This window comes from Fomitiporia mediterranea (genome assembly GCF_000271605.1).
Source record: "Fomitiporia mediterranea MF3/22 unplaced genomic scaffold FOMMEscaffold_2, whole genome shotgun sequence".
Classification (NCBI taxonomy): domain Eukaryota; kingdom Fungi; phylum Basidiomycota; class Agaricomycetes; order Hymenochaetales; family Hymenochaetaceae; genus Fomitiporia; species Fomitiporia mediterranea.
In genome coordinates, this window is record NW_006760387.1 from 2,214,833 (window position 1) to 2,242,226 (window position 27,394).

At 47.1% G+C, this 27,394-nt stretch overlaps 11 protein-coding genes across 11 annotated transcripts; 8 read left to right on the plus strand and 3 right to left on the minus strand.

Annotated features, from left to right (window-relative positions):
- The first annotated feature begins 1,036 nt into the window (after positions 1-1,036).
- FOMMEDRAFT_138512 (uncharacterized protein) lies at positions 1,037-6,063 on the plus strand. Its single transcript, XM_007262820.1, has 6 exons — positions 1,037-1,415; positions 1,726-2,576; positions 2,627-3,191; positions 3,243-4,035; positions 4,106-4,269; positions 4,323-6,063. The coding sequence occupies exons 1-6, from the start codon at positions 1,173-1,175 to the stop codon at positions 5,712-5,714; spliced, it is 4,008 nt and encodes a 1,335-aa protein (XP_007262882.1). The 5' UTR covers positions 1,037-1,172; the 3' UTR covers positions 5,715-6,063.
- A 568-nt stretch (positions 6,064-6,631) lies between these two features.
- Positions 6,632-8,033, minus strand: FOMMEDRAFT_144589 (DUF572-domain-containing protein; the record flags this gene model as incomplete). Its single annotated transcript, XM_007262821.1, has 5 exons — positions 6,632-7,400; positions 7,457-7,689; positions 7,769-7,853; positions 7,909-7,974; positions 8,027-8,033. The coding sequence occupies 5 exons, from the start codon at positions 8,031-8,033 to the stop codon at positions 6,775-6,777; spliced, it is 1,017 nt and encodes a 338-aa protein (XP_007262883.1). The 3' UTR covers positions 6,632-6,774.
- A 232-nt stretch (positions 8,034-8,265) lies between these two features.
- On the plus strand, positions 8,266-9,110 carry FOMMEDRAFT_102473 (ribosomal protein S1). The gene is made up of 4 exons (XM_007262822.1): positions 8,266-8,419; positions 8,476-8,576; positions 8,641-8,739; positions 8,792-9,110. The coding sequence occupies exons 1-4, from the start codon at positions 8,302-8,304 to the stop codon at positions 8,843-8,845; spliced, it is 372 nt and encodes a 123-aa protein (XP_007262884.1). The 5' UTR covers positions 8,266-8,301; the 3' UTR covers positions 8,846-9,110.
- Positions 9,111-10,593: 1,483 nt separating this feature from the next.
- FOMMEDRAFT_25855 (uncharacterized protein) lies at positions 10,594-12,271 on the plus strand (the record flags this gene model as incomplete). The annotated part of the gene is made up of 11 exons (XM_007262823.1): positions 10,594-10,651; positions 10,704-10,803; positions 10,922-11,020; positions 11,076-11,109; positions 11,166-11,264; positions 11,338-11,391; positions 11,542-11,582; positions 11,644-11,702; positions 11,891-12,037; positions 12,091-12,128; positions 12,188-12,271. 11 exons carry the CDS (start codon positions 10,594-10,596, stop codon positions 12,269-12,271), a joined length of 813 nt encoding a protein of 270 aa, XP_007262885.1.
- Positions 12,272-12,303: 32 nt separating this feature from the next.
- On the minus strand, positions 12,304-16,169 carry FOMMEDRAFT_165370 (DNase I-like protein). The gene is made up of 11 exons (XM_007262824.1): positions 15,940-16,169; positions 15,696-15,883; positions 15,520-15,644; positions 15,434-15,462; positions 14,825-15,385; positions 14,649-14,771; positions 14,547-14,596; positions 14,438-14,495; positions 14,289-14,387; positions 13,386-14,238; positions 12,304-13,325 (listed from the first exon to the last, which is right to left on the minus strand). Exons 1-11 carry the CDS (start codon positions 16,043-16,045, stop codon positions 12,497-12,499), a joined length of 3,021 nt encoding a protein of 1,006 aa, XP_007262886.1. The 5' UTR covers positions 16,046-16,169; the 3' UTR covers positions 12,304-12,496.
- A 1,305-nt stretch (positions 16,170-17,474) lies between these two features.
- On the plus strand, positions 17,475-17,889 carry FOMMEDRAFT_151908 (uncharacterized protein; the record flags this gene model as incomplete). Its single annotated transcript, XM_007262825.1, has 2 exons — positions 17,475-17,547; positions 17,600-17,889. The coding sequence occupies 2 exons, from the start codon at positions 17,475-17,477 to the stop codon at positions 17,887-17,889; spliced, it is 363 nt and encodes a 120-aa protein (XP_007262887.1).
- Positions 17,890-19,059: 1,170 nt separating this feature from the next.
- FOMMEDRAFT_151909 (uncharacterized protein) lies at positions 19,060-19,925 on the plus strand (the record flags this gene model as incomplete). The annotated part of the gene is made up of 3 exons (XM_007262826.1): positions 19,060-19,128; positions 19,194-19,402; positions 19,835-19,925. 3 exons carry the CDS (start codon positions 19,060-19,062, stop codon positions 19,923-19,925), a joined length of 369 nt encoding a protein of 122 aa, XP_007262888.1.
- Positions 19,926-20,348: 423 nt separating this feature from the next.
- On the plus strand, positions 20,349-20,645 carry FOMMEDRAFT_151910 (uncharacterized protein; the record flags this gene model as incomplete). The annotated part of the gene is made up of 2 exons (XM_007262827.1): positions 20,349-20,411; positions 20,466-20,645. 2 exons carry the CDS (start codon positions 20,349-20,351, stop codon positions 20,643-20,645), a joined length of 243 nt encoding a protein of 80 aa, XP_007262889.1.
- Positions 20,646-22,027: 1,382 nt separating this feature from the next.
- On the plus strand, positions 22,028-22,989 carry FOMMEDRAFT_151911 (uncharacterized protein; the record flags this gene model as incomplete). The annotated part of the gene is made up of 4 exons (XM_007262828.1): positions 22,028-22,209; positions 22,267-22,293; positions 22,360-22,431; positions 22,497-22,989. The coding sequence occupies 4 exons, from the start codon at positions 22,028-22,030 to the stop codon at positions 22,987-22,989; spliced, it is 774 nt and encodes a 257-aa protein (XP_007262890.1).
- A 988-nt stretch (positions 22,990-23,977) lies between these two features.
- On the minus strand, positions 23,978-25,563 carry FOMMEDRAFT_76994 (homocitrate synthase; the record flags this gene model as incomplete). The annotated part of the gene is made up of 4 exons (XM_007262829.1): positions 23,978-24,386; positions 24,445-25,018; positions 25,075-25,296; positions 25,362-25,563. The coding sequence occupies 4 exons, from the start codon at positions 25,561-25,563 to the stop codon at positions 23,978-23,980; spliced, it is 1,407 nt and encodes a 468-aa protein (XP_007262891.1).
- A 360-nt stretch (positions 25,564-25,923) lies between these two features.
- FOMMEDRAFT_102478 (tRNA-methyltransferase) lies at positions 25,924-26,980 on the plus strand. The gene is made up of 3 exons (XM_007262830.1): positions 25,924-25,997; positions 26,061-26,268; positions 26,329-26,980. The coding sequence occupies exons 1-3, from the start codon at positions 25,935-25,937 to the stop codon at positions 26,862-26,864; spliced, it is 807 nt and encodes a 268-aa protein (XP_007262892.1). The 5' UTR covers positions 25,924-25,934; the 3' UTR covers positions 26,865-26,980.
- The last annotated feature ends 414 nt before the right edge of the window (positions 26,981-27,394 follow it).

Genomic DNA, 27,394 nt, shown 5'->3' on the forward strand with positions numbered 1-27,394 from the left:
TCGGAAGGTAACTTTGAAATACTTGTGGTGAATAGTCCTACATATAATAATAATATATCGGTTAGGAGTTCTTTGGGAACTGCGGATCACATTCACAATTCTTTCCGAGACGATGCCAAGTGCACTTCACAGCGACCACCAGTCGTAGACGAGTGCTCCTTGGGCGTGTGTTGTTTCGGAGCGGAGGACAGTCACAGTACTCTGTTTTGTACCTTGAGCTAATCGATTTCATTTACCGCTGATCGCTCGCGGTAACAAGTAGGCTTTGGCCCATTCTGATGCCTAAAGTTTAAGCTAGCCGGCTTTCGTGGGCATGTAAGACTGTCGACGTGCTGTTGTAGGATAAAAACCTATTATACGAGGACGAGGCAGGCAATAACTGACGCTGAGTGAGAAGGCCTGTGTCATGCAGACGCTCGAGTGCTGTACTAAGTGAAACAAAGGAGAATAATTATGCAGTCAGAGACAGAGTCACAGAGAGGCGCAACCATCATTCTAAGCCGGAGCGAGGCGCGGCACTCGGTTCTTATAAAGGAAAGGGTGCGAACTGCTACAGCCATTTCGGCAATATTAACGTCAATGGGATACAGTACAGTAGGGTTACTGACTTATGACGAAGCGAACTTCGAGCATGAGGTGGAAAAGCGCCTTAAACTTGGCACAAAATGTATTTTAAGCACATAGACGAAGGTTTTATCAGTCGCCGAACACGGCGGAGTGTCCATATGAACTGAAACGCCGTTGGCAGGCGGGTATTTAGATACACGTACGACGTTGAGCCTCTTTTCATGAAAACATAACCGGCACGGTTGCATATCAGAATGCCCAGAGAGCAGTTACAGCAGCGTACCAAATAAAGACGCTGTTTTGCAGTCTTATTTATACATTATTTGTGCAGAAGACCGGATTCGGGAGGACGAACCGAGCGTGCGGCAGTAGCCGAACCCCGCCGATGTAACCCACCAGAACGCGACACTCGTAGGCCTCTCCTCACGACTACCAGTCTCCCACAACTCTCACCCTCCCTCCCGCTCTTGTCGCCGCCGCCCCTCTGCCCGGCCTCTAGCCTGCGCTAGCACGTAGCGTGCCCTCCTGCACGCTCTGCCCGGCCACTCTACAGCCCACCGCGAGTGACTTTACGCTTTTTGTTAGACGCTTGCGGTCGTCTCGCCATGGCAGATCGACCGAATCACCTTCCGGGCTACCCGGTGCCCCCGAACAACTTCATGAATCTTGCGCAGCAGCAGCAGCATCCGATGGCCTACCAGCAACCGCAAGCACCTCTGAACCAAGCGCAACAGATACCCGGTGTAGGACCAGAGCACCAGCGCATGTGGCAACAAATACAAAACAGTCATCGTGCGCAGATGGGCGGGGCGGATGGCGCAGGACAGCAGCAGTTTTCAAACCAGCAGGTGTGTGCTCACCATTCTCTTACAATGTTCACCTTCGTTCCATTGTCCGTCTGTGTCCCATCGGTCTCCCCTGATGGTGCAGTCACCGGTCAATATCCGTACCAGCTTCTATTCTGGGTCATGACCGTCACTCCGTCACACAACAGTCTGCTTGATTCGCATTCTTCCATGTCACATTCGCACGTACTCTCTCTCCCTTTGCCTTTCTGCACCTTTGCTTTTTGTGCGTTCACTCTGCCCTCATACGTCGCAACCGTTTATACGTGCAAACCTCGTCCATCCTTCGATTTCTGACCATCATTCACTGTAGATGGCTGAACTCCTCAGGAGTCAGGCTCTCTCGCAAACTCAAAATCAGCAGCAACAGCCCCAGCAGTCGTCGCCTCCTCAACTCCAGCAAGCGCAGCAGTTCCCCAACCTGGGTGGGACGGCACAAATGAACAATGGATTACCCACCCAGAATCCGATGTTCGCCATGCAGCGACAACCAAGTGGCGGTATGGGTGGTCTCCAGAACACCCAGTTTACGCCGCAGATGGCGCAGATGCTGGCCGCACAGCGTAATGGCATTACCAACCCTGCCATGATCCAGATGAATCGCCAGCTCGGATTGCTTAATCGCGCACAGAAACAGCAGCCCCAGAATGGACCAGCAAACTTTGGCCAGACGAATCCGCCTTTTGGTGGGCAACAGAATCTAAGCCAACTTCCCTTTCAGGCGGGCATGTTCCCTCCCAAACCTGATGATGGTCGTATCTCCGCTCCACTTGGACAACAGCAATTCTCAACCCCACCTGGAGGTCAAAACGGTCTTGTTCCTGCATCTGGGATGCCGAGTACGGGTGACGTCGGGCATCTTATACGAAGCGCCGATGGCCGTTTATTGACGTTCGATGAAATCCGAGTTAAGGTGATGCAATTGAAGCGCATGATCGATGCCGAAAAGAATGAGTTGACGGCAGTACCGGCGCCCAATACACAAGAAACGATGATGGCTTTTAGGGAAAAAAAAATCGCATTGGATCATAAGGAAAAGTTGCTCGCGGGTTTAATGGAATATGCGAAACAACTAGCAAATCGTCAGCGTTTGCAGCAGCAGCAGCAGCAGCAGCAGGCGCAGGCAATTTCGTCCAATAATGACGGTCAGAATCAAGGAGCTTCGTGAGTGCTCATAAGTCATTTCCGTCATGTTGACACTGACTGTCACAAAGGAGTTCCATGGGTTTTCCGAATGCCTCTCATCAGCAGCAAACGGGCCAGCCGCTTGTGCAGCCGAACCAAAATTGGATGCCACACCCGAACAATGCTGTGAATGCTCTGCCAGGTAATCCGCCGTTGATTCATGGTGCTTCACAAAGTGGGCAGGGTCAAGGTCCCCATCAACAGATGCAGCCAAGTCTAATCCACCAGCAGCAGCACCAGCACCAGCAAGCTCCTGTGCCACGATCTGCTCCTACGCCTCAGCAGCAACAGATGCTACAAGCTTTTCTTCAGAATAACGGCCAGGCGTCTCCTCCTTCGTCAGGCTCTGCGCCACCCAGTGCACAGAGTAATTTAGGGCAACCCGTTTCGACCCTTGACGGACAAGGTGGGCAACAGCGACCCGCAGCTATGAGCTTTCCCCCATTCGCTCGGGACAAGTTTTTGGGTATAATGAGGGAATGGTGGAGACGTAGCGGAATGAATCCCGATCCGAGGCTGCTAGCAATAGGCAATCGTCAAATAGACCTTCATCAGCTTCACACAGAGGTGTTGCAGTATGGTGGCGTCGTCAACGTGCGTGATATTATTGTTTCATAGTAAATTCTCCTGACTTTAATATTCCAGGTGAACCGACACAGCCTATGGAACGTGATTGCGGCCAAGATGGGATGGAATCCAACGAGCTTAAGCGAAGCTGGTCGGACACAAGAACAGGTTGATGAGCAACTCAAAACTGTTTATGAGCAACTCCTGGAGACATTTGAACTTACTTACATGTCGGCGACGATGAAGCAGTCTTTCACCTCTCAGCCCAACCAAAATGCGGACCCTCAGGGCGGACCGAATCAACCCAGCGCGGGACAAGGCCAGCCAGCGGGACCAAACCAGGCTTTGTCCGCTCAGCAGGTAATGCAAATGATGAAGTTGGCGAATATGACAGTCGAACAGATGCGCGCCGCTGGCTACAACGAACACGTTATTCGGAATATTGAGCAGAACAGACCGACACTCCAAGAGTCCTGGCGAAAGATGCAAATGCAACGTTTGCAAGTGCAGCAGCAAGCTGCTCAGCAACAAGCCGCCCATCTCCAACAACAAGGGGCTGTTCGAAATACGTCACACCCCTTCCAGAATCAACTTCAATCTCGGGCGGGCTTGCACAATTCTTCGCCATTTATTAGTGAAAATGGAATTTATTCTGCAAATGGTCTTCCGCATCCTGGCGTATCCGGAGGTTCTGATCAGCCGGCTGACATATCAGCGCAACAGCGCCCGCAACTGAACGCACAGCACCTGGCTTCGCAGAATATGGGAATGCTTAACGCACTTCCAAATTTGCAGAGGCCAACCCCTGAGGCGATGGGACAAGCTAATGCACTGATGGAACAACTGAAGCAAAGTATTTCAAAAGAGCGAAGTGCGTTTCTTCAGGTTTTTCGAGTGTTTTTTTTTTCGGATTCTGACTGAATGTTTTTTTTTCCCATAAGTCATCCGACCCGAGCACTTTAAGCAATTATCCGACGTCGACAAGGGAAATTTCCTCAGTCGATTTGAGGATGTTTGTAAAGCTTTGGTAGAAATTCCTAAGTTCCTCCCTATGCATCTTGCTACTATGAACGACGTACCGTTAGTGAAGGTCGTCCTGAACATGGTATGCTTTTTTTGTGGTGGAGACTTTCTTATATTGATGTATTTGTTTTTCAGGTCGATTTGTGCACCAGACAACGCCAATTTCTACAATCTGCAAATCCAATGTACATCTTGGACATCCCTACACTTGAGAGGCTTGCGAATTCTGTGATGGATATACAAAGGAGGATAGGCTTGATGGTGCGGCAGTTGAAAATGCTACCGCAAGGAGACCAGAATCAGCCCCGTTCATTTGCGCAACAGCAAAATGACGGGGTACTTCATTCGTCGGTTCCCCAACAAGGCCCTGCAACTGTTGTTCCCCGTCCACCTACGGTGCAACCGCAGCTGCAGCCACCGCACCAGCCTCAACAGAACCTTCGGCCGCTGCCTACTCGGACGCCTCAAATGACACCTGATCGTCCGCCGTCTGCCGCGCAGAGTAAGCAAAAAGGCACCTTAGGTACATCTCCTGTCGCAATTGAAAGTGCATCGTCGCCCTCCGCTTCCACTCCTTTACCCAGTGCTACTACTCCGAACCATTTGCAAACCTCTCCTCAAACTCCGAAATCGCCTAAAACGAAGTCTCAGGCGAAGCCTAAGCGGCAACGAAGAACTTCAAAGGTGGTTGCTCCGGCTTCAACTCCGGCTACGACAACGGCTTCCACGTCGACGCCAGCTGCAGAACCTGCCCCTAGCCCGGCACAAGCTGTACCATCCCCTGCAGACAGTTCAAACAAGAGACCGCGCGAAGAGGATGATTCTGATCAGTCGGGACCAGCAGCTCTCACCAGTTCTGTTAATGAAGAGACGCCTTCAAAACGAGCGAAGACTGATTGGGTACATGTTTCGGAGACAGAGCCACTAAGGAGACATGTGGAAGCTGAGAGTATCAAGACGCCTGGACAGGCAGCTCAGTTCTATAGCGACATGACACAACTTCTAGAGCTGACCAACAATTCAGCGCTTCCTTCGGAATTGCAAGACACTCTTGCGCAATTGGCGAAGACAGTTGGTTCTGGCTTCGATATACCAGATGTGCCAGGAAGCTCTTCAGCGTCGAATCTGGCGAGTGCTGGGACTGCTTCGCCAAAGGCTACTGACGGTGATGATTCGTTCTTGCGGTTCCTGGACTTCTCCAGCTTCCAACAAGACGATGATAAGCCGGATACGCCTGAGCTGGTACCGACGTCATCGACAAATCCAAGTCCAGAGTCGGGTGCTGGCTCTGAAGCTGACCATCCTCCACCATCGACGTCTACTGGATCTGTCAATGACAGGACGAAGGTCGTCGATTCTTCAGGGTCTGGCCCAAGGACTGATTACTATGACGCTGACCCTTTACGACTTGGCATCTGGGGCGAAATAGACGGTGGCGAGTCGGGATACTTTAGTTCAACGGATACATGGAAATGGGACAGCGTACCGCCGTCGTCTGGCGACAATTCCTGGGCAATTTCCACCTAGATCGGACTTTATTTTCTGGGATTCATTTTTGTTGGCCTTATTTCCTTCGCTGTCTTATTACAGTTGGATCATATCTTTCGCTTTCCGTTTTCACTTGTAATGTGTATTTATCCGTTCTATTTCTACGTCGGTTGGTCTTATGGTTTTTGCTGTACCCCTTTCTATCAATACTTGGTCGACGCTTTTGATGATATCTCTCCTCTTCCTCTTCCTTCCACTAACTTCCCCTGCGTCTTTCTCCTTATCCTATCGTATATCATATGCATGTCATGTTACCATATCCAGCACACTCATCTCTTGTTTCCTCGCTCCCGATGCTGTACGTGTAACGTTTCTTTGTGCGATCATGTTTGCTGTCCAGTATAACCTACATGAAACTAATAGTGTGGAAATATACAAGAAAACTATTTCAAGTTTTGGACATTGTTGTATAGGATCTGGAGAGCAAGGAACGGATATTGTGTCACTGTCAGACAATGAAGTCTTTCCTATTAGATTCATCATTATCCTGTGACAGGACCCCCGTCGGTTTTCAATAAGTCAACTCACGGCATTGCATGAGATGGGCCGGGGCAATGCTAGACTTCGCTGCTCTCTCTTTATTACTACAGGCTCGTCATTCGAGCACTTGGCCAGAAGAAAAAGCACCACGGGTGATTTTGAATGAGTAACTCGTTTAATTCGCTCAAGACGACTCTTGCCTGCATCAAACGCCTTGACACTTCGACTCGTTTATTGTAGCAAAGCCATGGCTACTGTGAAATGTCTCCGTATGTTCTATTCGAAGACACCAGGGTTCATGAAGGCAGGTTTGTTAAGATATCCGTGGACCGCCTAACGTGTACTATGCCATGGTATCTGGCACTGCCCTGTTAATTTGTCACTTTACGCTGTACGTGTACCGATCCTTTGGCCCATGTAAACTACACAACTCCAATAGTGTTAAATACAAACTTCAACTACACACCCATATTACAATCTAAGAGGCGAAGAAAAAATTATAACGGGAGAGGAAACAGGAAGAAGCAAAGATAGCGATAGAGATACAGCGTCGGTATAGTTATCTCTTCAAATTCACGCCTAAGGACTTTGCATCTGGAGGCTTAGTCCTACTACTACTCTGTCTCAGAAACGGGTCAGAGTGGCGAGCGGTATTTTGTAGGAGCCGATTCCGTAAGGAAAACGAAGCTTCGGCGGCAGATTCTGTCGAAGGTCTCGCTTTAACAGAAAGACGATTTGTACGGTCTGGTAAGGTCGTCCGTGATTGCGATTGCGAGCCAGAAGCACCAGAAGCGGACACGATTGACCCAAGTGGACCGACTTCTGCGTCAAGTCGTCGTCTCTTCGCATCCCTGTCTGCACGCTGTTCACTTCTTCCGACTGCAAAAGCTTCCCTCGCTTCGGCTCTGGCAGTATCGTCATCCGCAACCAGTGTTAACGATTCAGGTAACGCGTATTTCCCTTTCACGGCGTCATCTGCATCTCTACGAGCCTTGTCGAGTTTCTTCTCTGCGCGGAAACGCTTTCGTGCACGCAAAGAAAGGGTGTACGGGTCGCTGTTATAATGCTCCGAAACTTCTTGTAGTGCCTCTATTCGAGGCTTCTGAACAGTATTGAGAAGCGTCTGAGCCTGTGTCTCTTTCTCTAATGCAGCCAAAGGATCCGAAGGACCTTCTTTGTCAGGATCTTAAATAACTGGTCAGTGCCTGACTACTACAGGGAAGCTTGTAGGGCTGGCATACCGTGTATCTTAAACCCTCCATTTTCTTCTGGATCCCAATCTTCATCCTTCTTTCGTGCACCCGAGGTAACAATATATTGAGTGTTCTTCGGGTCGGTCTCGATTGTGAACCAGTTAACACAGAGATGGCATTTGCACCGGAATGAGAATATCGGTGTTGAGTAGTAGTTGCCTATTTTCTTTTTCTCTGCATTGTACCGAACGCCCATGCCAATGTGGTTGTTGCAGCCATTACTTCGAGCCAAGGACGTAGCGTTTACGTGGAACAAGCAAATAAGTGGATGTGCTAATAGGAGTGACTGGTGGCACGTACCACCAGATGTTGAAAGGTAGCTCAAAACGAGTTATGAGGATTCCCTTGTCAAGTTTGCGAGCTCTGTCTCCAAGAGCATGTTTCCCTGAACAATGTGTTAACCTCCTGGTTCATTCGATCATTACGCAACATGTACTCACCTCTGTACGCGTTCAAGCTGGTGTGTTTGCTCGGGTCATAGTCGGGCGGGTAGTACTTATTGAATCCTGTAATTTAAAGATTAGAAATACTAGTAAAGTTCTATAACTTGTCACGCACCCTGCATGACTAGTGGTAGAGTATGGAATCAGCTATGGATGAAATGAGTTGTAGGCGAGTGCGTTAGCAAAGCAATGGATGACATAATCACGGCAATATCCGATGGTCTGTGCGCAGCGACCCAAAAGAGCAAGAATTCTAAACTCTAATTTTCATTCATACACCATCACCAAGAGCCCTAGGTGCGTCTAACATCGGTCGTAAATCTTGCAAAGATTTATTCTGATAATTCGCATTGAAGTCACCGCTGACTATCCTCGGACAAACTAGCAAGGATGAGTTACGTCGCTAAGGGCGAAAAGGAATACGATGCCGCGGGTGCCATCCCTCCCGCTAAAATTCACAAAATCCGCATCACGCTCTCAAGCAGCAATGTGGCAAGCTTGGAAAAGTGTAAGCACCAGAATGGAGTTAACTCAGTGCCTCGATGTTGATGATTATGAGAACAGTCAGCAGGGACTTGATCAACAGGGCTAAGGACAAACAGCTTCGTGTCAGAGGTCCAGTCCGTCTTCCTACCAAGTCTCTTAAGATCACCACCCGCAAGTCTGTAAGTGCACTTCCAAGGTTACTCTGCCCTGTCTTCGATTTTAACACACAGGACGATATTATAGCCTTGTGGTGAGGGATCTAAGACCTGGGATACCTTTGAACTTAGAATCCACAAGAGGCTGATCGACCTTGTCTCTTCAAGCGAGATCGTCAAGCAGATTGTACGTTGATTCATTGACTTGCTTTTAATCATAACCTTACTATCATATTCAGACCTCGATTTCGCTTGAGCCTGGTGTCGAGGTGGAAGTCACCATCTCTGCTTAAGTGGTATTGAAGTTTACATCACAATGTATTGTCATGCGTTTCAATACAATTCAAGGTCGTATTTTTAACGTTTCTGATGATTGTGCGTTTTCTCCGGTATTGGCTTCTACCCCGAGTAAAAGTGAAATATATGATACATAATGTTACATGCGATGACCTGCATCACCTTTCCGATGCGAATGGCTAACTAGTTCCCACCCTTCATATACCCGCATTCACCCCCACATCCGCCTCCCATCCGGCCTCCGGCAAAATCTTCTATCGCAGACCCAATTCCTCCTAGAAGCCCGCCTTTACCATTCTTTCCGGAATTTGATTGGTTTTCATTCCCGTCTCGGCGTGCAATCGTAAGGACCTTTGTCGACTCGTCACTCAATGACGGTGCGGAGCGTGCGAGAGAATTTAAGTTATCTGAACGTTCCGCCTTGCTCTACAGGTAAGTCTATGTGAAGGTACTTAGTCATTGTGTGGCTCACCAGAGGAGCGGCGAGTGTTCCTTGGGAAATGAATAATAGTGACAATACGAGAAAACCGGTTGGAAGCATCATCGTCTTTGGGAGAGTATGGTAAAGGATCTGCCGAACAATGATTTCGGAGTTACCTACGATTTATGCGTGATGAAGGAAAGTTGACGCCTGCGCGAATGATTATGCGGACCAGCGCAAGACTTGGGGAGCGAAAAGTGAGTGCGAACGATGTGCTGATGTGATATGGACCCGCTGTTCGCCTCATTTTTATACGGAGAAGGGCTGGCCAATTGGCTTATGGCACTGCCAAACTTCCCACTTATGCACTGTGCCTATTCATTTGTTTCAATATATCTTGGACTGCGCAGCATTTATCAGTATTCTTTTAGCTTTGGATACTGGTTTCCAGTGCTCATGTGAGCCGTCGGCGTGCATTTGTATCTTAACACATCACTTACTCCCTTAAGCACTCGTTTGTATTGGTTCCGAGTTTTTGGGTTGGTTTAGTTGTGTGTATGTGGTCTCATGGCTGCGCCTGGTGTTGCTTTGGTAGCATCACGTCGACTCGCTACAGTGATGTTCGGTCCCGCCCATCATGGTGCTGATCAAGTCAAGAACCACTTGGAGTGTTGATTCTTCCAGAGCTTCCTATTTGCTTGAGACCTTCCAAAATTTTCGAGGAGGCTATACCATTGCCCCGCTCTCCTATCATATATGTATATTCTTCGTGCATATTTCTGTGACTCAAAAATAAAAATAGAAGTATAGCCTTCGGAAAAGGTGCCTAATGTGGGTCCGAGTTGTATCAATTTGGCCGCGATTTCCTTATCCACTAATTGATGGTTGCTTGTTACTTGAACATCAACTCTCACCATCTTCATGGATTATAACGGAGAAACAGTTTGTTCAATTCAAATAGTACACCTCCATTCATTCAGGGCAGACTCGACAGAGCGAATCAGAGGCTGCATCCATTCAACGCAGCCACTGATGATGTAGTTGATATCTTTTCGCCTTCAACGGCCAACTGATAGCAACACTGTCGTCGGTATCTCAACGCAGATCATGATCTTGCTTCAGAACACGACACTGTGTCTCATAAGGCGCCGGACGAATACGATTGAAGGGTTCTCATCGCCGGCCGTCCGACTCACCAACATTTTCTCCTCAATCACTCTACTCGCCTCAGCGCTGGTGCTGAGCTGGCTCCCGTCTTCCTTCTTTTGACTGAGACGCTCTTTTATACTATCTCCTTGCTGCTGGCGGTAGACTGCATATACTATGTCCTCCTCTGACGGTGACGGCCCATCGCAGGCGCTGGTAGATCACCTGCAGCACGGTAAGCTGTTTGCCTTTCTCGACCTGTACGCGCCCTGACATTTCTCGAACAGTTCAGCAGGTCGACGAGAAGATCTATCTCGGCATTCAGATAGCTGGAGGACATATTCTTCTCCCTATCCTGGTCCTCACAATTCTGTTCTCTCGGAAAGTGTCCCGCCATCCAGTCTTCGTGAATTTTTGCATATCATGGATTTTCTCCTCTGTGCTGTATTCTTTGCTGCGAGTCCATTTTCTTCGCCACAAAGGAATTATCTGAAACTTTCCTTAGTGTGTACCGAGGGCGAAGTACAGATGACTTACTCTCTTTGAACCCATCGTATGATCCTTGTCTCATCCAAGCTGCGCTGCTAAACGGTGTGCAGGCTTTGTAAGTGTATATTCAAACGACCACAGTGATTTATTTATTCTCAGTTTAATAATAGGACAGCCTGCACAAACTTGGCCCTCGTGATATATGTCAGTTTTGTTTGATTTACCATCTTATTCAGGTATATCAATTAACGTTGAACTAGCTGTGGTCGCTGCTCCGATCATTTACGAGTTCTAAACAGGGACCCGTGAAAAGCGGTTTCTGGACGAAAAGCCGCAAGGACCTGTTGTACACATGCGCGGTGAGTACGCTCTGATTGTGATTATGAGCGGATTCAGCAGAAACAATTATTAATGCGATGCTCGCTGTTGCAGCTCCTTGGGTTCCCATTTGCGGTCTTTGTCACGTTCACTGTGTACTCAGTCGTGGTGAGTAACGGAAATACTGGAGTAAAACTCTAGACCAACTCTGATACTTCGAAGGCCGGAAGCAAAGTGGCATATAACAGTAACACCGGCCAGCCGATTCCTGGATCAAATCTCTCGATACCTAGTGTTTTTTACTGCATCATCTTGCAGAACGCGGATTTCACGCATTCATTGGCCCCGGGATTGAAGATGTAAGATTGGAAAATTCACTCTTTTAAAATAATCAGGCTGACCGCCCTTTGTGTTTGTCAGCCTGCGAGCAGTCCTCACTTTCACATGCCTCATATCGCTCATTACAGTCGGCTTTGAAGGTACGAAAGTTTCTTACCTCAGCTCTAAACCTAAAGAATTCAATTTCACACGTTTCTAGTTCTTATAGCGACAAATGTCTATAGGAAGCGCGAGTTTTTGAGGAAAAGGACAGGACATTGGTCTACCCTTTTCTTGCGCGTAGTCCTATTTAGCGTCTACCGTATCGCAGCACTCAGGTATTTTGTAGATTTACTGAAGCGTGCTAGGCAGATTCTGACACACTATTGTGCTAGTTTGAACGTAGCAATCATCGTTCATCCGGATGAAATCTTGCTTGTGGGCATTTCGCGGAACAACTTGTTCAACGGCGTGATTGATTATTTCCAGGCCGCAAGTGAGTTGACAGTATTAGAGAGAAAATACACCTTGACTGATGTCTGGTTATAGTCCCGCTTGTCGCGTTCCTTGTCTTTGCAACAGAGAAGGTAAGCAAGAAACCCGTCGACCCATCAGATCGGAGAGATTCTAACATCAGCATCCCCAGGACGTTCTTGATACGTGGGTGTTCTGGAGAAAGGCCAAAGGACAGCCAGAAGAGAAGGTTTCCCCTGAAAAAGAGAGTGCCTAAGGAGGCTACTAGAAACAACTTTATTTACTGTGGGTATGTATCAGGTACAGGATAATGATGGTATAAGATGAGTGGTATAGCTTCTACAAGAGGCAGTTCCGTTGTCCGTTAGGTATCCATCTATGTATGGCGTCTGTACGATATAATTATGAGAACTCAGAGAGCGAGCTTGCTTATAAGTTACCGTCAATAAATCATTGTTCGTGATGAACGAGGATATGCGAATCAGATGTAGATGGCATATGAACCGATCACTGGCCGATGATCGCTCCGTCCTTCCAATCTGCGCATAGCCTGGTCGTCTAATGAGTTGTAGCCAAGGGCGACGACTTCACCCCGACGATGTCGGCGTGGCCTCGCTCCTATTGATTCACGAGGATGGCCTGGGTCAAAATTCTCATCGGAGACCAACGGCTCATGATCAGCTTCCCTGTTGAAAAACGGAAGGCGTAACCATCCTCGTGAGGACGTGGTACGTTGCCTCCCTACCGAGTCCTTCGATGGTGCCGGACGGGAAGTTTCGGGAGTCTCCATCTCAGCGATGGGTGTGGTGTCCTCTGGGAGTGTCACTACTGGTGCGGAGATTACTGGCATTGCAGTGTACGCCCGACTTCTACGTTTACGCATACTCGAAGGCATGAGTGGCGTCGTCGAAACCGGCTCGATTGACCGGGACTTTAGTAATTTAGGGTGCCGTGCCTTTCGCTGGAAGCGGCCGCGTGTGCCAATGATGTTAGCAAGTGATCTGGGTTTGAATGGTCCAGGATTTTCCTCAGATTCTTCCGGGCTTTGACATGTAAGAGGCTGTGAATCTGATCTGGACGTAGCAGGTCGTGAAGGTGCCGTCGCCGGGATGGGCGAAGGCAAATCGGCTATGGGAATGGAAGAAAGTGAAGCAGTACGAGTACGCGTTGACAGTGGTCGCAAGGCGTTGGTCAGGAAAGCCAGCATTCGCGGTCCAAGGCTCATATGGTGACCTGTAAGATCCGGTTCGTTTTCATCTTCCGAGTCGGGTTCCGGCTGAATAGTAGTCTTCCACAAAATTCGGTCACACCTTCGTCGTATTCAATGCATAAGTGAGCAGAAATATAAGTGCATGGTCGGAGACACTCACCAACTCGGGACGCGTTGCTTGCTTGAAGAGTCATACACACCAACGTCCGATTCCTGTTTGGTGTCCTCAGACCCTTTTGCAGATGCAGATGCGAGAATCTTCCCGCTTTTGGTCGATCTCACACTTTTTTTCGAAGGGGTCCTACGCAACTCATTGACGCTAGGTGCACTCGGTCGGCCCAGTTCAAGAGCTGATGCCGCTCCTCTGAATGCGGAAGATGCGCTTGCCGAGCTCGTTGCACGGGGTTTTAGCTGTGGCAATGACGCAGAGAAGCTATGTTGTGACCTTTGCGATGGGTTTCGAGACACCGGGGAACGAGACTTCAGCATTGACAGCCATTTTTCTTTCGCTTTCATAGCAGCCTTTGCCAAAAATAGTTTATGTGCCGCGTTATTCGCGACAAAAAGTGCTTCTTCGTCCTTGCTTTTAGTCGAGAAACCTGGACTCTTTGCGCGCACATAGAATCCATCGTTGTCATCGGATTCTCCATTTGCCGTTGTGCGTGTCTGCATGGACATCCCTGTCAGCGCAGTAGAGACGAATGAGCCATTGTCATCTTCCGCGTCTAATGATCCTCCGCGGTCATGTCCATCAGTAAGAGGAACAGATAATTCATTGTCTGTCTCCCGAACTTCTGATAAGTTCTGATTGGAGCGATGGCCTACCCAGCGCTTGTTCCCGCGACTCTTCCCAGTGTCTTGAGTAGCATTAGATTTGTCTCGCTTCAGCGTCTTCATGACGTCGTACTTGAACGTAGGTGGAAAGCGGATGGGGGCTTCATTGAACCCAACAAATGCTTCGCCCCTTCTCATCACCCCCCGCAGTTGGTCAAAGCTGAGAGCTTGATCATAGTCTGAATATTGACGTTAGAATGTAACTTTTCTCGATCAATGTCTAAACTACCTTGACGAGATATTAACCAATCTGCGTGTAATCTCGTCACATCCAGACGGAAATTAAGGTCACCAAAGACGAATGTGTAATCGAACTTATCGATTAAGTCTGTAGAAGCATCTGAGTCTGTCATCGATTTTAAATAAAGTCGTACGTACCCTCTGACATGACACGTGGATCGTCCTGCGAAAGAAAATCGTTCACTTGCAACTCCGACTGTGTATGTCGTAAGTAACATGTTCAACAACCCAGTAAAATGAGAAGAACCTTGATTTTGTTGAAGTTTGATAAGCGGTTCATCACACGATCCTCGTGGGCTGTTATGGAAGTCAGTGATTGACAGTACAATGCAATTTTTTCTCGCCTTACCTGCGAGATGAGCGTTAATGAAAAGTAACGTTGTTCCATCGAGATTGACGCTGATTCCAACGCCGCCCTTATTTCCGACACGACCACCAATGAGTCCCGTTGAGACAGATGACTTGGAGATACCTAGTCGTCAATTAACAGATGTCGAGCAGATGACCTGTTGAGCTGTCATTTACCTCGAACAAGCGGCTTCAAATCGCGGTAGATAAAAATGGCCATGTAAATCCCCATCAGTCTCTCTTTGACTAGAAGCTCGTATGGCCCAATTTTTCCTTTATCTTTTAAGCAACAATTTTTGTGCTTCTTTTCGACGTCTTTCTTTTTCCGATCCTTCTTCGCTTTGTAATCCTCATCGCATTCGACCAGGGCATTCATGTCAGCGGAAGCTTGGGATATTCCGCCAGTGCCACTGAATGCAGCTGCACCAGCGGCCTGTGAATCATACAGTTCCGACGCAGTAGAAGTCCCTGCAATGCCGTCTAGTTGACCAAGACCATGGCAGTACCATTCCTCCAGAATCCAGCTCCAACCTGAGGTTGCGCTGTGGGAGGCGCTCGCCGAGGGCGCATCTCCATTTGACGTGGGAGGCTGATTGCTCGCCGGAGGGCAGTCAGGTTCCATTGCATCATCCTTTTCTTTCCCGTCTTTCCCCTTTATCTTCTTCGCACCTTTCTCACCATCTTTGTGTTTATCCTTATCTTTATGTCGAAAGCTAGCTCCGATTCCCTTGGGAATGCCTGAAAGGATATGAGTACTAATCGATTATAATATAAATTCCTTCTTACCTGACACCGTTGGACATTCTTGACCAGCTCTGCCAAACATTACTGAGCAACATTGTCCGTGTGTGAAAATCTCAAGATGTACGTACACAACAACGAGATGATATGGGTGGCAGTCTTCCTCTGATATGTTCGGTATGCGGAGCTTGTCAGGTTTATCATCTGGACACGGAATGTATTGAGGTACAGCGCCTAGAAGATCTTCCAGATTCCCCTACAAATAGAGTTCGGCATGTTTCTGCTCAATGTTTCTGAGCACGCTTACCGTCGGTAAAGCGTCGTGCATATTCCATGTCACGATATGAACTTTGAGAAAACGTGGAGGAGGTTTTGTAGAGTTGCCTAGCGCCTTGCTCGGTTCTACCGAAACACGAGCATCTGAAGTGGGTGTTCTTGGGACTTGAGTGGAGTTCGGAAATAGCGACTGCAATCGAGAAAAGACCGTCTGTTGTCCTAGTATTCAACCTACTTAACAAGATATGTAACCAACACATATGACTAAGACGTACCAGTGCGTGCCCGACTCGATCCCTTCGTATCCGTCCGCGTCAAGTCTCCTTCCTCCTCATGTTGTGCTGCCGCCACATTAACAGTTCTGGCCACAGAGCGCGACATCCCAACTAACGTACTCCCCCTTTGGACGTTCTGAGTAATTAATTATGTGTGTCGGCGCGTAAGCCAACTGAAGATAAATGCAACGTGTGCCTCGAGGCAAGACTTGAATACAGCATGCAGAGTTGATAGGTGTAAGACGTTGGTCGTGTTTTGATTCCTTTCTCCTTAGTTTGGTCGCCCTAATGCGACTAAATAACGAGAAGATAGTCCCTGAGAGCAAAACGAGAAGCTATTTTGATCCCCGTTAACAGCAAACCACGCGTATTTTCGTCGACCTACAAACGTAAACACGCAATTAGTAGTACAGCCACTACGTACAGCAGTCCATTTTCAGTTTTGATTCATCCTCCAAACGTGTCATCACTCACGAAGAAGAGAGTCTTCGCCTTCGCGATAGCGATTGCGTTTGAGCAGGTCTATGTGTTGCCGCAGGTTTCGCTTGTAGCAAGTATGATTCTTTGACTATGAGCCCACGACTTAATCGTTAGTCTGAAATACTGCACGTGATCGATTCTACGAGGCATGATTACGTAATTGAGAGCATTACCCAATTCACTCACAAAACTTTTACTTATTTGTCAGTGCACAGTAACGTTCCTTCACTCTTCGTGATGCAGATGTCAGGAGAGGTACCAGGGTATTTGTGAGTAAATCGAGTCAATCCTTGATTTATACCGATATACTATAGGACAGATCGAGCTCATATCTGGATTCCGGATTCTGCAGGCTGGACAAAGTCAGCGCAGTTGAGCAGCTTGTCCGGATTGAGAGCCTAGGTCAATTTGAACAAAATTTATTGTATCCGACTCCTTCTCTATAATGGACGCTGGACATAAACGATACAAATGATTTTATTTGTTACTGTATAAAACATGTTGAATCGGGTCGCCAACAGTGGGAGACGCCTGTATTCACCAAGTATTAGTAAACGCTTTATGAGACAGGCAACAGTGTTCCTGTCCGTCAGTCGTCAAATACAAAAGGATTCAATATCAGTGGCTGCGTGGAACGGATGCAGTCTCGCATAGCTGAGGTACGATTGGACTTCCGGAACAATACAAGCTGATTGGAAGGTCATGAATCTCTAACGATGCTGGCAATGGTGTTTAGAGTCAACTCGGAACGGCCACTGTGCGCACGCAGCTCAGATGCCTGATGAATTAATACTTTGATATATCCTGTGTTCCACCAGAGTTTTGATATAAAAAGCCTAACGATCATTCATCCAAAAGCCCACAAGCAGCCCACCTTGACTTGAGCGTCGGGTTTTTTTTCTGCAGGCCAGACCACTTTCACATCAGTTCACTTTTTTTCTTCCTTCAAACAATCTACTTGTTCCAGTTCGCAATATTGATTCTGCACAAATATATAGCTGTGGTGAGTTATGCATGATACTCGGGAACATTAAGCTGAGGAGCATCTAGTTACAATGGTCAAAAATCCGTTACTCGTTCTATCCATTGGCCTTCTCTTTCTTTGTGCCCAGTGCGACCCAGTTGTGCGTATGCATCTCTATTGTGGCAAATAGATGGAAAATTTGTTGCTGACCGTCAGCCCTGACACGCAAGCAGCAGCCTTCCGAAACTAGCATTAAACCTGCTACTAGTATAACGACGGGCGTATCAGCAGTGTATTCGTTACCTATTCATTCGGCAAGTCCAAAACTTGCTGATGGCAATGACCAAAATGCGGACAACGGTAGTGATCTTCTTGGTGAGGTTGAAAGCGCTGTTGGTACTCCAGTTGGAAGTGTTATCAATGATCCAGAGGAATTATTTGTCGGTGGCGACAGGGCCCCTCCACGCATAGAGTGTGAGAAATCCAAAGACTGTGTAGTGTTTTAAATACTCTGCAGTAGCTAGCTTAACCTGCTGGTGTAGTTTAAAGTGATGCATATATTGATAAATGCGTTTTCTCTACCAGCATTCTGCAAGGATGATTTTGGAAAAATACTGCGAAGTTGAAATTGAAATTGTCGGTCAAGTAGAGCTTCTCCGACAAAGAAAATTTTGAAGAGAATCAGGCCACCAGAAGCTATCTCCCGTGATACAAAAAAGGTTGTAAAGAGCATGTTTGGCTGTTCGCTGAGTGCGACCTTAAATCTGCATACCAGACGTAGAACTCAAAGCTCTACAGAAAAGCAATGCAGAGCAAACCAAACAATGGTCAGGGGGTAAATAAATACTTCTGCTAATGATCCTGATAAGGATTGGTGTTTGAGTATGCGGCTTACTAGCTTAGGAACTAGTCTTATGCAAACAAGCTACAACATTAATCATCACTGTCTCATGGACCTCGGTTTATAGCTGAATCTAAGCTGATCCTTCTCATCGAGAAAGAGACTTGTAACTCCCAAATCAAGCGGATCACACAGTGGTCACCATTCACGAAGTAATGGATCATGATTCGGTGCCTCTTGACGAAACTCAACTGCAAGTTGGCTATACGTGCCTGACATGATGCTCGTGAAAGCTGATCACTGTCAAACTACTAGTAATGCCAACTGCCGTTACTTCATCAGCAACTTGATGTTCGACTAACTGACGATAGGATCAATATTCAAGCAAGGCTTGGTAAGCGAACTATACAACAATGACCATATCTGATGTAAAGGGAATGAATTCATGTATCATTTGAAGTAACCTGGAAGATCATGATGCTGATAATGGTATCTAGCATCAACACCATCTATCACATCCAGTTGAAGCCATAGTATAGAAGCATGATATACTGCTGATATCTAAGATATATGCACTGCTAGAGTGTTATAAAAGTGTGAATAATTACTGAGATACCCACAAGCGCCTAGTCTGACTCCACCGTCTGGTTCCATTTGCAAGCTCAATAACGTTCTTTTCAGCACACTCCTTTCTTTCTTTGATTTCTCACACGAATATTTTGCACTGGCTTGCAATATCGACTTTGTACAACTCCACACACTTGCGTACTCTACATTCCTGTGGTGAGTCACTCGCAGCACTAGGGAAGATTAAACTGAGAATTATGTAGTCACAATGTTTAAGACTCGCCTTGCCGCTTTATCCGCCGCTATCCTGTTCCTTGGTGCAAAGTGTGCTCCTATAGTACGTATGCGTCTTTATAATAGCTAATTAACTGAAACTTGACATTAACTGATGCGCACGTCCAGCAATCTTCTGGAACAATCATTAAACCTACCACCACATTAAGCACATCAGCAGTGCACACTGTGCCCACACATTCGGCTAGCCCTCAAATTGCAAACAACAGCAATGAAGGAACAAGCACTGGGGGAAACGAGAGCGGCGGTCTTCTTGATAGCATCGGAAGCACTGTGGGTAACGTAGTTGGGAGTGTTGCCAACGATTCGGAGGAATTGTTTGCTTTTCATAGGGATAATAGTCATTCAGAATGCAAAAACATATTAGGTTGCCGGCACTAGTCAGTACAGTACAGCAAGTTACTTTGTTCATTCATTTGCTAGCAGTTTAAGATAGCGATTGTAACGAAAAATTGTAGATGCGCATATTATTGCTTCGGAAAAAGATGACAACGAAAGATTATATCACAGTGGATGGTTCCTAGAGTAGAAGATCACTGGGAGCCATATGTAGTATCATAGAGGACCTTCGAAAGTGTCTTGGCTGTTCGCTAGATACAAGCTTGAAGTTCTGCAGACCAAACATAGAAACCAAAGCGATGAACAAGGACTAACGCGAGGCAAATTAAACGATGATCAGGGAGTAAATGTTCTTCTGGAAATCCTGATGAGGACTGGCATTTAAATACTTATGCAGTTGAGGATCTCAGAGTCTCGCCCATCATCATGGACACCGGCGATTTCCGAAACGCGAATAAGCAACAATCATCACTGCCTCATAGTCCTCGGTTTATAGGCTGATCTTTGCGACGCGATACCACGGAGAGCGTCCGTCACTACAGAAAGATAACATCAGATCAGCAAGCGAATCCGAGACTCATCAACTGCTTAAGATATGGGTCGCATAGCGAAAGCCATCGGATGATGCATTGGCTTTCTGACTGTTCAAGATGATCAATAAAGATTGCGTCTCAGTTGCAAGGAGAAATGAAGTTCCGGTACTCCAACGCAGACACAGGTGAATAGCGATTCACTTTATAAGCGGCCGGTTCAAGCGTGAAAGATACCCATCCAAACTTGGTTTCGAAAATAAGCGCCCGGTTGCGTATTCTTGACCTTCCTTCGAGTCTCTCCTTACTATTCCAAATCTATTCATCCAGCGTAAGCCTGCCAGTACTTCGAAGATTTCGGCGGACGATACTGACAGGAAGGATCCAGTGAAATATGGTTAATCTTCGCTTCGTCGTGCTTGCCGCTTTCTTCCATGCAGCCGTTGCTTCGCCACTAGTAAGTACTCACAACTTGTCTCTATCTCCACGGCTGAAACTGACAATTCTGTAGTACTTCATGTCCAATATGCCCAAACTCACACGTCGGCAAGAACTAACAACGAGTACCACAACGAGTGCCAGCACGGTCCCTGTGTCTCCTTTGACAGAGGCTGGCGGCCTGCCTGATTCGGGGCGTTTCGGTAGCCCAACCAAGGAGTGCCAGGATGCAATCTTAGGCCTTTGCCCGTAGTGAGGGAGCATCATCGGATAGGAAAGATGCGGCACGAGTTAAAAAAGCATGATGCATGGACTATTGAGGAAATTGGACTCGCCCATCGATACTTCTCATTGATTTCCTATATGCTTTATGTAGGATTAGGACATTGGACTCTTTAGCTAAAATTGAATGGATTGTAACAACGCACGGAGGTCTTGAATGACTGGCCCTCACCGATTGCAACTAGCGAAGCGCTGCACTGCGAAAGTACGAATCGTGACAAGCTTGTTCTTAATATCTTCAGAGATAGCCGAATTCAGATGATTTAGACGTTTGCTTTGGATACTCCACACAAAATATGAAAGTGACCAGAACGATGTAGGAACACAAAAATGACTGGGATTGCTGAAAAGCAAAGTGTAGATCGAAGAACTGCTCCGAGAAGCAAAGCCTGCCTGTGTTCAGAAACGATTGACTGTACACGATCTATTACGGAAATCGACGTTGCTTCCATGGCGCCATCGGATGAAGACATTGCGAAAGTCTGAAGCCGAATGCAAAGAACAAACGACCAGTCAGGAAGTCAGGACGGCGCACGGACAACGGAGTGCAGACGAACACGTCAAGAGGCAAGGCTGAGGTTGAGAAAACACAAAGCGGAACGAAAATCTTGGAGGTTTCGGCACAAGCCGGCCTGGCGTGTAACCCTCGATCATATTCTCGACACATTTCTCTTACAACCAGCATTCATGGCCTCTTTATCCTTTTGCTCAGCGTTGCTCTTAAGTAGTTTCTGATTATGTCAAACTTGCACTCCTTACAACTTATGCTTTTACTTGATCTTAGCTTGATTTTACTGGTTCACAGCTCTTACTCAATCCTGGCTCTCACTTCTTGCAGCTCGGGTTCTCAGCTTACGACTGTCTTACATCTCAGGCTCTTAATTAATCTTACCTCTTACAACTCTTACGCGCACTTACAACTTTCTTATGACTCAGGCTCTTGCTTAATCTCGTTTCTTACTGCTCTGACTCTCAGCTTGCAATCGTCTTACGGCTCAGGTTAGTGCTTAATCTTACGTCTTGCAATTCAGACACTCACAACTTTCTTACGACTCAGGTCTTTACTTAATCGCACTTTCTTACAACCCGGGCTCTTGATTAATGATTATCTTACGACTTAGGCTCTTATTTAATCTCACTTTTTACAGCTCAAGTCTCACGCACGCGCCAGATGCCTTACAATCTATATTCTTACTTAATCTTACAACTTCGGGAGAAAAAATAAAAATGCCCCCCCCCCCCGGAAGTTGACCATGAACCTCACAGTCATACCTCACAGACTTGACACATGCCCTTGACTCTTTAACCACGTGGTGTCTTGCTGCCTTGCTGTCTTGAATCTTGTTGCCTTTGATGTCACCCAAGTCCGGCAGTCTCGCTGCCGCCAAGAAGTCTACACTTCTGAGCTACGTACTTGCTATTCCAAGACCGCCAGTCCACCACTCCGTCAATGTTCTTTCCCCTCCTTCGTCTTGGGGGTCCTCGTCGTTCTGTAGGGGGATACCGGGCAAAGGAGAGTGGCCAGTCCTCCTTCGGTAATATCTCCCGCCGCCGTCGTTCACCTCGCATCCAATGACATGCATCCGATTCAGCGTACTTCATGGCAGCCACGTTATTTCGTACGATAGCTGACTTCAACTCAGCGTCAAATCTGTAGAGAAACATCAGTGAACCGCGACAGGCAGAGACATGGCTGCTTGCCTCATGTCGTCCGCACCAACCACAGGCAACGCTGAATCCAGATCTTCTGGTCCTAGGTGCAAGTAAAGTCAGACAACGTCTAAGACTATTAGAAATTGAAACTCCGAGAAGCTTAGCTTAGTTCGAGCGGAAACCTTTCCCGGTCTCTGGAAAATGCATGCATCCTCCCTTCGCAAGCAGCCTCAGACTTGCTCGAATGCCGCGGGTCTCCTTACAATGTCTGCACGACGCACAGCCTGCTCGAGAAGCAGCAATCCAGGACGCCAGTTGTCGGGACTGGAGGACCACGTCAACCTGTCGTCGCTAATGACATCGTTCGCGTTATTGATCTTGCTAGAGAAGACGACCTTGACTCCGCGCTGATGGCTGCGACGACGGAAGGCCCCTGTGATGCGGTTGGTAAACCTCAGCATGGATTTACTGACGAGGGGAGTGGCCAGTTTGCCCTCATCCTCAGATCCGTACTCTGGCTTTACCAAACCGAGGGAGCGTGTCGATTGGTCTCACGTTTCGGCGGGAAAGGCAGAATCCCGGTCTCGAGAGGCAGTAGGACATCCAACTCGTTCGACGTGATGATGTACATTGTGCGATATGGTTTTTCAGAAACCGCGTGAAACTGGGTGACGATAGGAGGGTAAGGATGCAAGAAGTAATGGGCTGTTCTTGCGCTTCAGGCCTTATTTATAGACAAATCTAACATGTCTCAAAAGCCATCACGTATTGGTTCGAGTTGAAGCGAGGCGATGGTTTATTGGAGTTGTTCTGAACGCAACTGCCCATAGTCGAGAACGTTCTAAGGTAAAAATAGTACACAGACAATAAATCGTTAATTCATGTCTCAGACCAACAATCAAAAAAAGTATGATACATTGAAAGTCACGCTCTGCTTCATAGCTTGTAACCTCATAAACGCACTTTACTATGTAGTTCAGTATTTTGAACATGAGAGCACGAGCCCATCCTCATTTCCCTTATTTTATTCACTTTGTACACTAGTCTTGCTGTGTCCCGAAATCTGTGTTAGGAGAAATATAATTTCGGATTTCGCTTGCAGGACCAAATCCAAAATGCACAAGTCGATTGGCTCCTATGCAACAGATCCGTATCTGTGTGTACTTCTCATGGAATTAAAACACCGGACTATTTGCAAAGTGGGGAAAAGAGATGCTAGTTGGATGACTTCCCGTGGAGCAGGACAGAGGGACGGAAAGGCTGTCTGGATCGGTGCTCGAACCCTTTATGCAAAATGCAACACCATAACCTGGCAGGAGCGCTGGTATATTACCTGGCACAGGTCCCTAAAAGAAACCCCGGGCCACCGGTACTGTACAAAACGAGACTTTCTCTACATAGTGAAAAACGTCACGATGCGATTTGCAAAATCTTGCGCATTAATCGGTTATACGTCTGAAAAAGTAATCCAAATTCAAGATGTATTTCACTGTAGATCCAGCGATCTAAATAGAGGTATTATACAATGACGCACACGCCGCACTAACCTATCTTTGTGTACAACAACCAAGCGAGAGGCCTTTGTCAGTAGGATAGAAAGCAAGTTGTAATTTACACTGTATCAATCGAATCGATAGATCTAAGATCATTTTACGCAGCTGCAGCAATCGGTTCGCTTGAGCGTTCCTGAGATATGCTGGCGGCGCGGTGTTCACGAAGAAGACGATCAAACGCCTCCTTCTGACCAATCATTAGTTCACCACTCTGGATGCCGGAGTGGTAGACACGCAGAATAGTGTCAACATCGTCGAGACTTTGCGTACGCACGTCTGCGAGCTCCTTGATCTTAGCTGTGACGTCCTTGATCTGGTCATCGGTGAGCGTGAGGTTAAGCTGCTCGACACGCGACTTGACGGCGTTCCAGCCTGTTAGACGGTGTCCAATCGCGACGTAGCGCGTGAGACCGAAGTCCTCTGGCTTGAGGATTTCATAGGTTGATGGGTTGTTCAAGATAGCCTTGGCGTGAATACCGGCTTTGTGCGTGAATGCGCAGTAGCCGCTAAATAAAACTAGTGTCAGACAAATTCGATTCACAGACGATGAATGAAGAAACTTACGTGATTGGGTTCATGAAAGGCACGTTGACCTCTACAGCCTCAGCGACAAGGTTTTCAATTTCACGGAGCATGGGCAGGTTATACTTGGACTTGACATATTCTGGGTCTGCGGCGTACAAGCATGCAACGAGACCGCCAAGTGGAGTAATACCAACACGCTCGCCAATGCCGAGAACGCTAGTGTCGATGTGTGTTGCACCAGCTTCCAGCGCACAATAGGCGTTTGCAATAGCCATACCCGTATCATTGTGGAGATGGATCTCGATATCACAGCTTACGACGCCGCGGAGTGTACGTACAAGATCGAAAACCTGGCGAGGGTTCGCGCATCCGACTGTATCGGCAATACCAACACGGTTGACGCCGATCTTATCCACAGTTTGATAGATGCTGAGCAGGTCGACAAGATCAGAGCGGAACGAGTCCTCAGTTGAGAACCGAACTTCAATGCCCTTGGACTTGACAAAGTTGATGACCTCAATTGCGGTCTTGGTAATGTAGGTCATGTCCTTGCCATGCGAGAACTCGCGCAAGAATGAAGAGGTACCAATAACAACATCGACTCCATCAACGCCTGGAATGGAGGGATCAACACATGTTCGCCACTAAATATATTTCAAGCCGACATACCGGTCTCAACGGCGATTCTGGCATCGTCCATGTGGCAACGAATATGTGTTAATATCTTACTTTTGAGGCCAAGCTTGCAAATCGCTTCACAATCAAGGCGGGACTGCTCCGATGCTGCCGGGGAGGTGAGCTCAATGTATTCGACACCGAAAGCATCGAGCGCCTTCGCAATGGCAATCTTCGTCTTGGTATCGAAGAATGCATTGGCGAACTGCTCTCCCTCTGCAATGAGATACGGAAGAAAACGTTAACATGTTGAATTACTTGACGACGGATTGAAACTTCACCTCTTAAAGTGCTCTCAATGATATTGAAGTTTGTCACATTGTTAAGGAAGTCAGATGCGCGTGGAGCATACGGGTTGGCTCGTTGAGTGTGTCTGGGAGCAGCACCGTTTTGTTGAGGGTTAGCATTGCCATTGACATGACCGTTGATGCCGTTGGTAGCTTGTGAGGGTCGTCCTACGCGGCCGTTTTCGACGCCAACCATTTCGTTGCGGTCAACTGGGGAGGAAGAGGAGTCGCTGCTGCAGCCAGGGCACATTTTGAACAAGAGAGAAGAAGATGGAGAAGAAAGAGGAGAGACGAGAGACTATAAGTAGGCAGGAAAACGCGAAAAGATATGGTCGAGTGACTCGAATCAAATGCAAAATAAATGCGCCTCATTTTACTTCGTTAAAAACTTTCGGACTTCTTGTCCACGCCCACGTGACCGTACGTAATCAGCCAAACTCGTCTATCGGCCGATCACCCTGTCTTGAACGAAACTTGACTGACTGGAGATCCTTTGGTCAGTACGATTATTTACAAATAAATACGTTATGCGGGAAGACTAACTCATTCCTTCATAGGTCTGCAGTTATGGGAAAGAGGAAACGCACTGAGCCTCAAGAAGGTCAACAAGATGTTCGTCTGCTACCACAGGTGAGCTCAAGGACAAAGTAAATCGAAGACAGTCCTAACTAGTATTCTATTCGTATTCAACAGAAAAGATTCTACAGGCAGCGGGCCCATGCAAATCCGTTCTCAGACCATAGTTTAGAGTATCCACCGGATCCGGATTCATTCGATCTTGCAAGTCTATACCCGGCATATATCGACTCTAGAAAGCGCCCCGAGTTCGCTGACATTGGCTGTGGCTTTGGTGGTCTATTAATCGCTCTTGCGCCGCTATTCCCTGATACATTAATCCTTGGTGGGTGAAATCAATGATCTCTAGAGTACGCAACTTATGAATCTACTGATTCCTTAACAGGGATGGAGATTCGTGTGCAAGTGACAAAATATGTTGAAGACAGAATAACCGCCCTTCGATTGACGGAGGACACTCAACCACCACCACCCTCCCCAGATCATCAAGAGATCGGGAAGGGCCCATATCAAAATGTCGCGGTCATTCGGGCGAATGCTATGAAATTCCTCCCTAACTACATGCACAAGGGCCAACTATCAAAGATGTTCTTCCTCTTTCCCGACCCTCATTTCAAGGCGCGAAAGCACAAGGCACGTATCATTTCGCCTACACTTCTCGCAGAGTATGCATACGTCCTACGACCTGGCGGCATTATCTATACCATCACGGACGTCAAGGACTTGCATGATTGGATGAACGAGCACCTCTCCGCATTCCCTCTTTTTGAACGGGTTGAAGAAGACGAGCTTCGGAAAGAAGGCCATGGACCTGTTCTAGATGCAGTAATAACGTCGACGGAGGAAGGAAAGAAAGTGGAGAGAAATAAAGGTGAGAAATGGATGGCATGTTTCCGTAGAATAGAAAGTCGGCGGAGTTGAAAATTCCGAGCATTGTGTGCATGCACTAGTTTCTATCCTGTATTTCACCGCATTCATGGCAGATTGACGCTGTGGGACACGTCCTTTTGTTGGAACATCAATTAAATATTATTTCCGCTTCCATGGATCAGAAGCATGTCCAAAGTCGCGCTGGCACGTGAAGTTGAAAGCGAAACACGCTAGGGAGAGTTACTGTCGTTTTCATAAATATTGTCACACGTGCAATTCGTGATTTTCGTCACACTAAGTACACTCAAATACAAAATCTACTATAACTCAACTAATACTTAACCAAATTACATGATCTAAGCTGTAAAAATTATACTTTTGAAGTATCTTTCATATTCCAGAAAAAATAAATTAAAATGATCAAAAATTGAGTAAGATACAACACAATATGTGAGTTTTCCCTATATTTCATGTATATGAGTTTTCCTGGCCCTAAAACTGATTGTACACTACTATAAACTAGTCTAAATGAAGAATGTAACTTCATTGTTAATTTACATATTGAATTCTAACTAGGATAC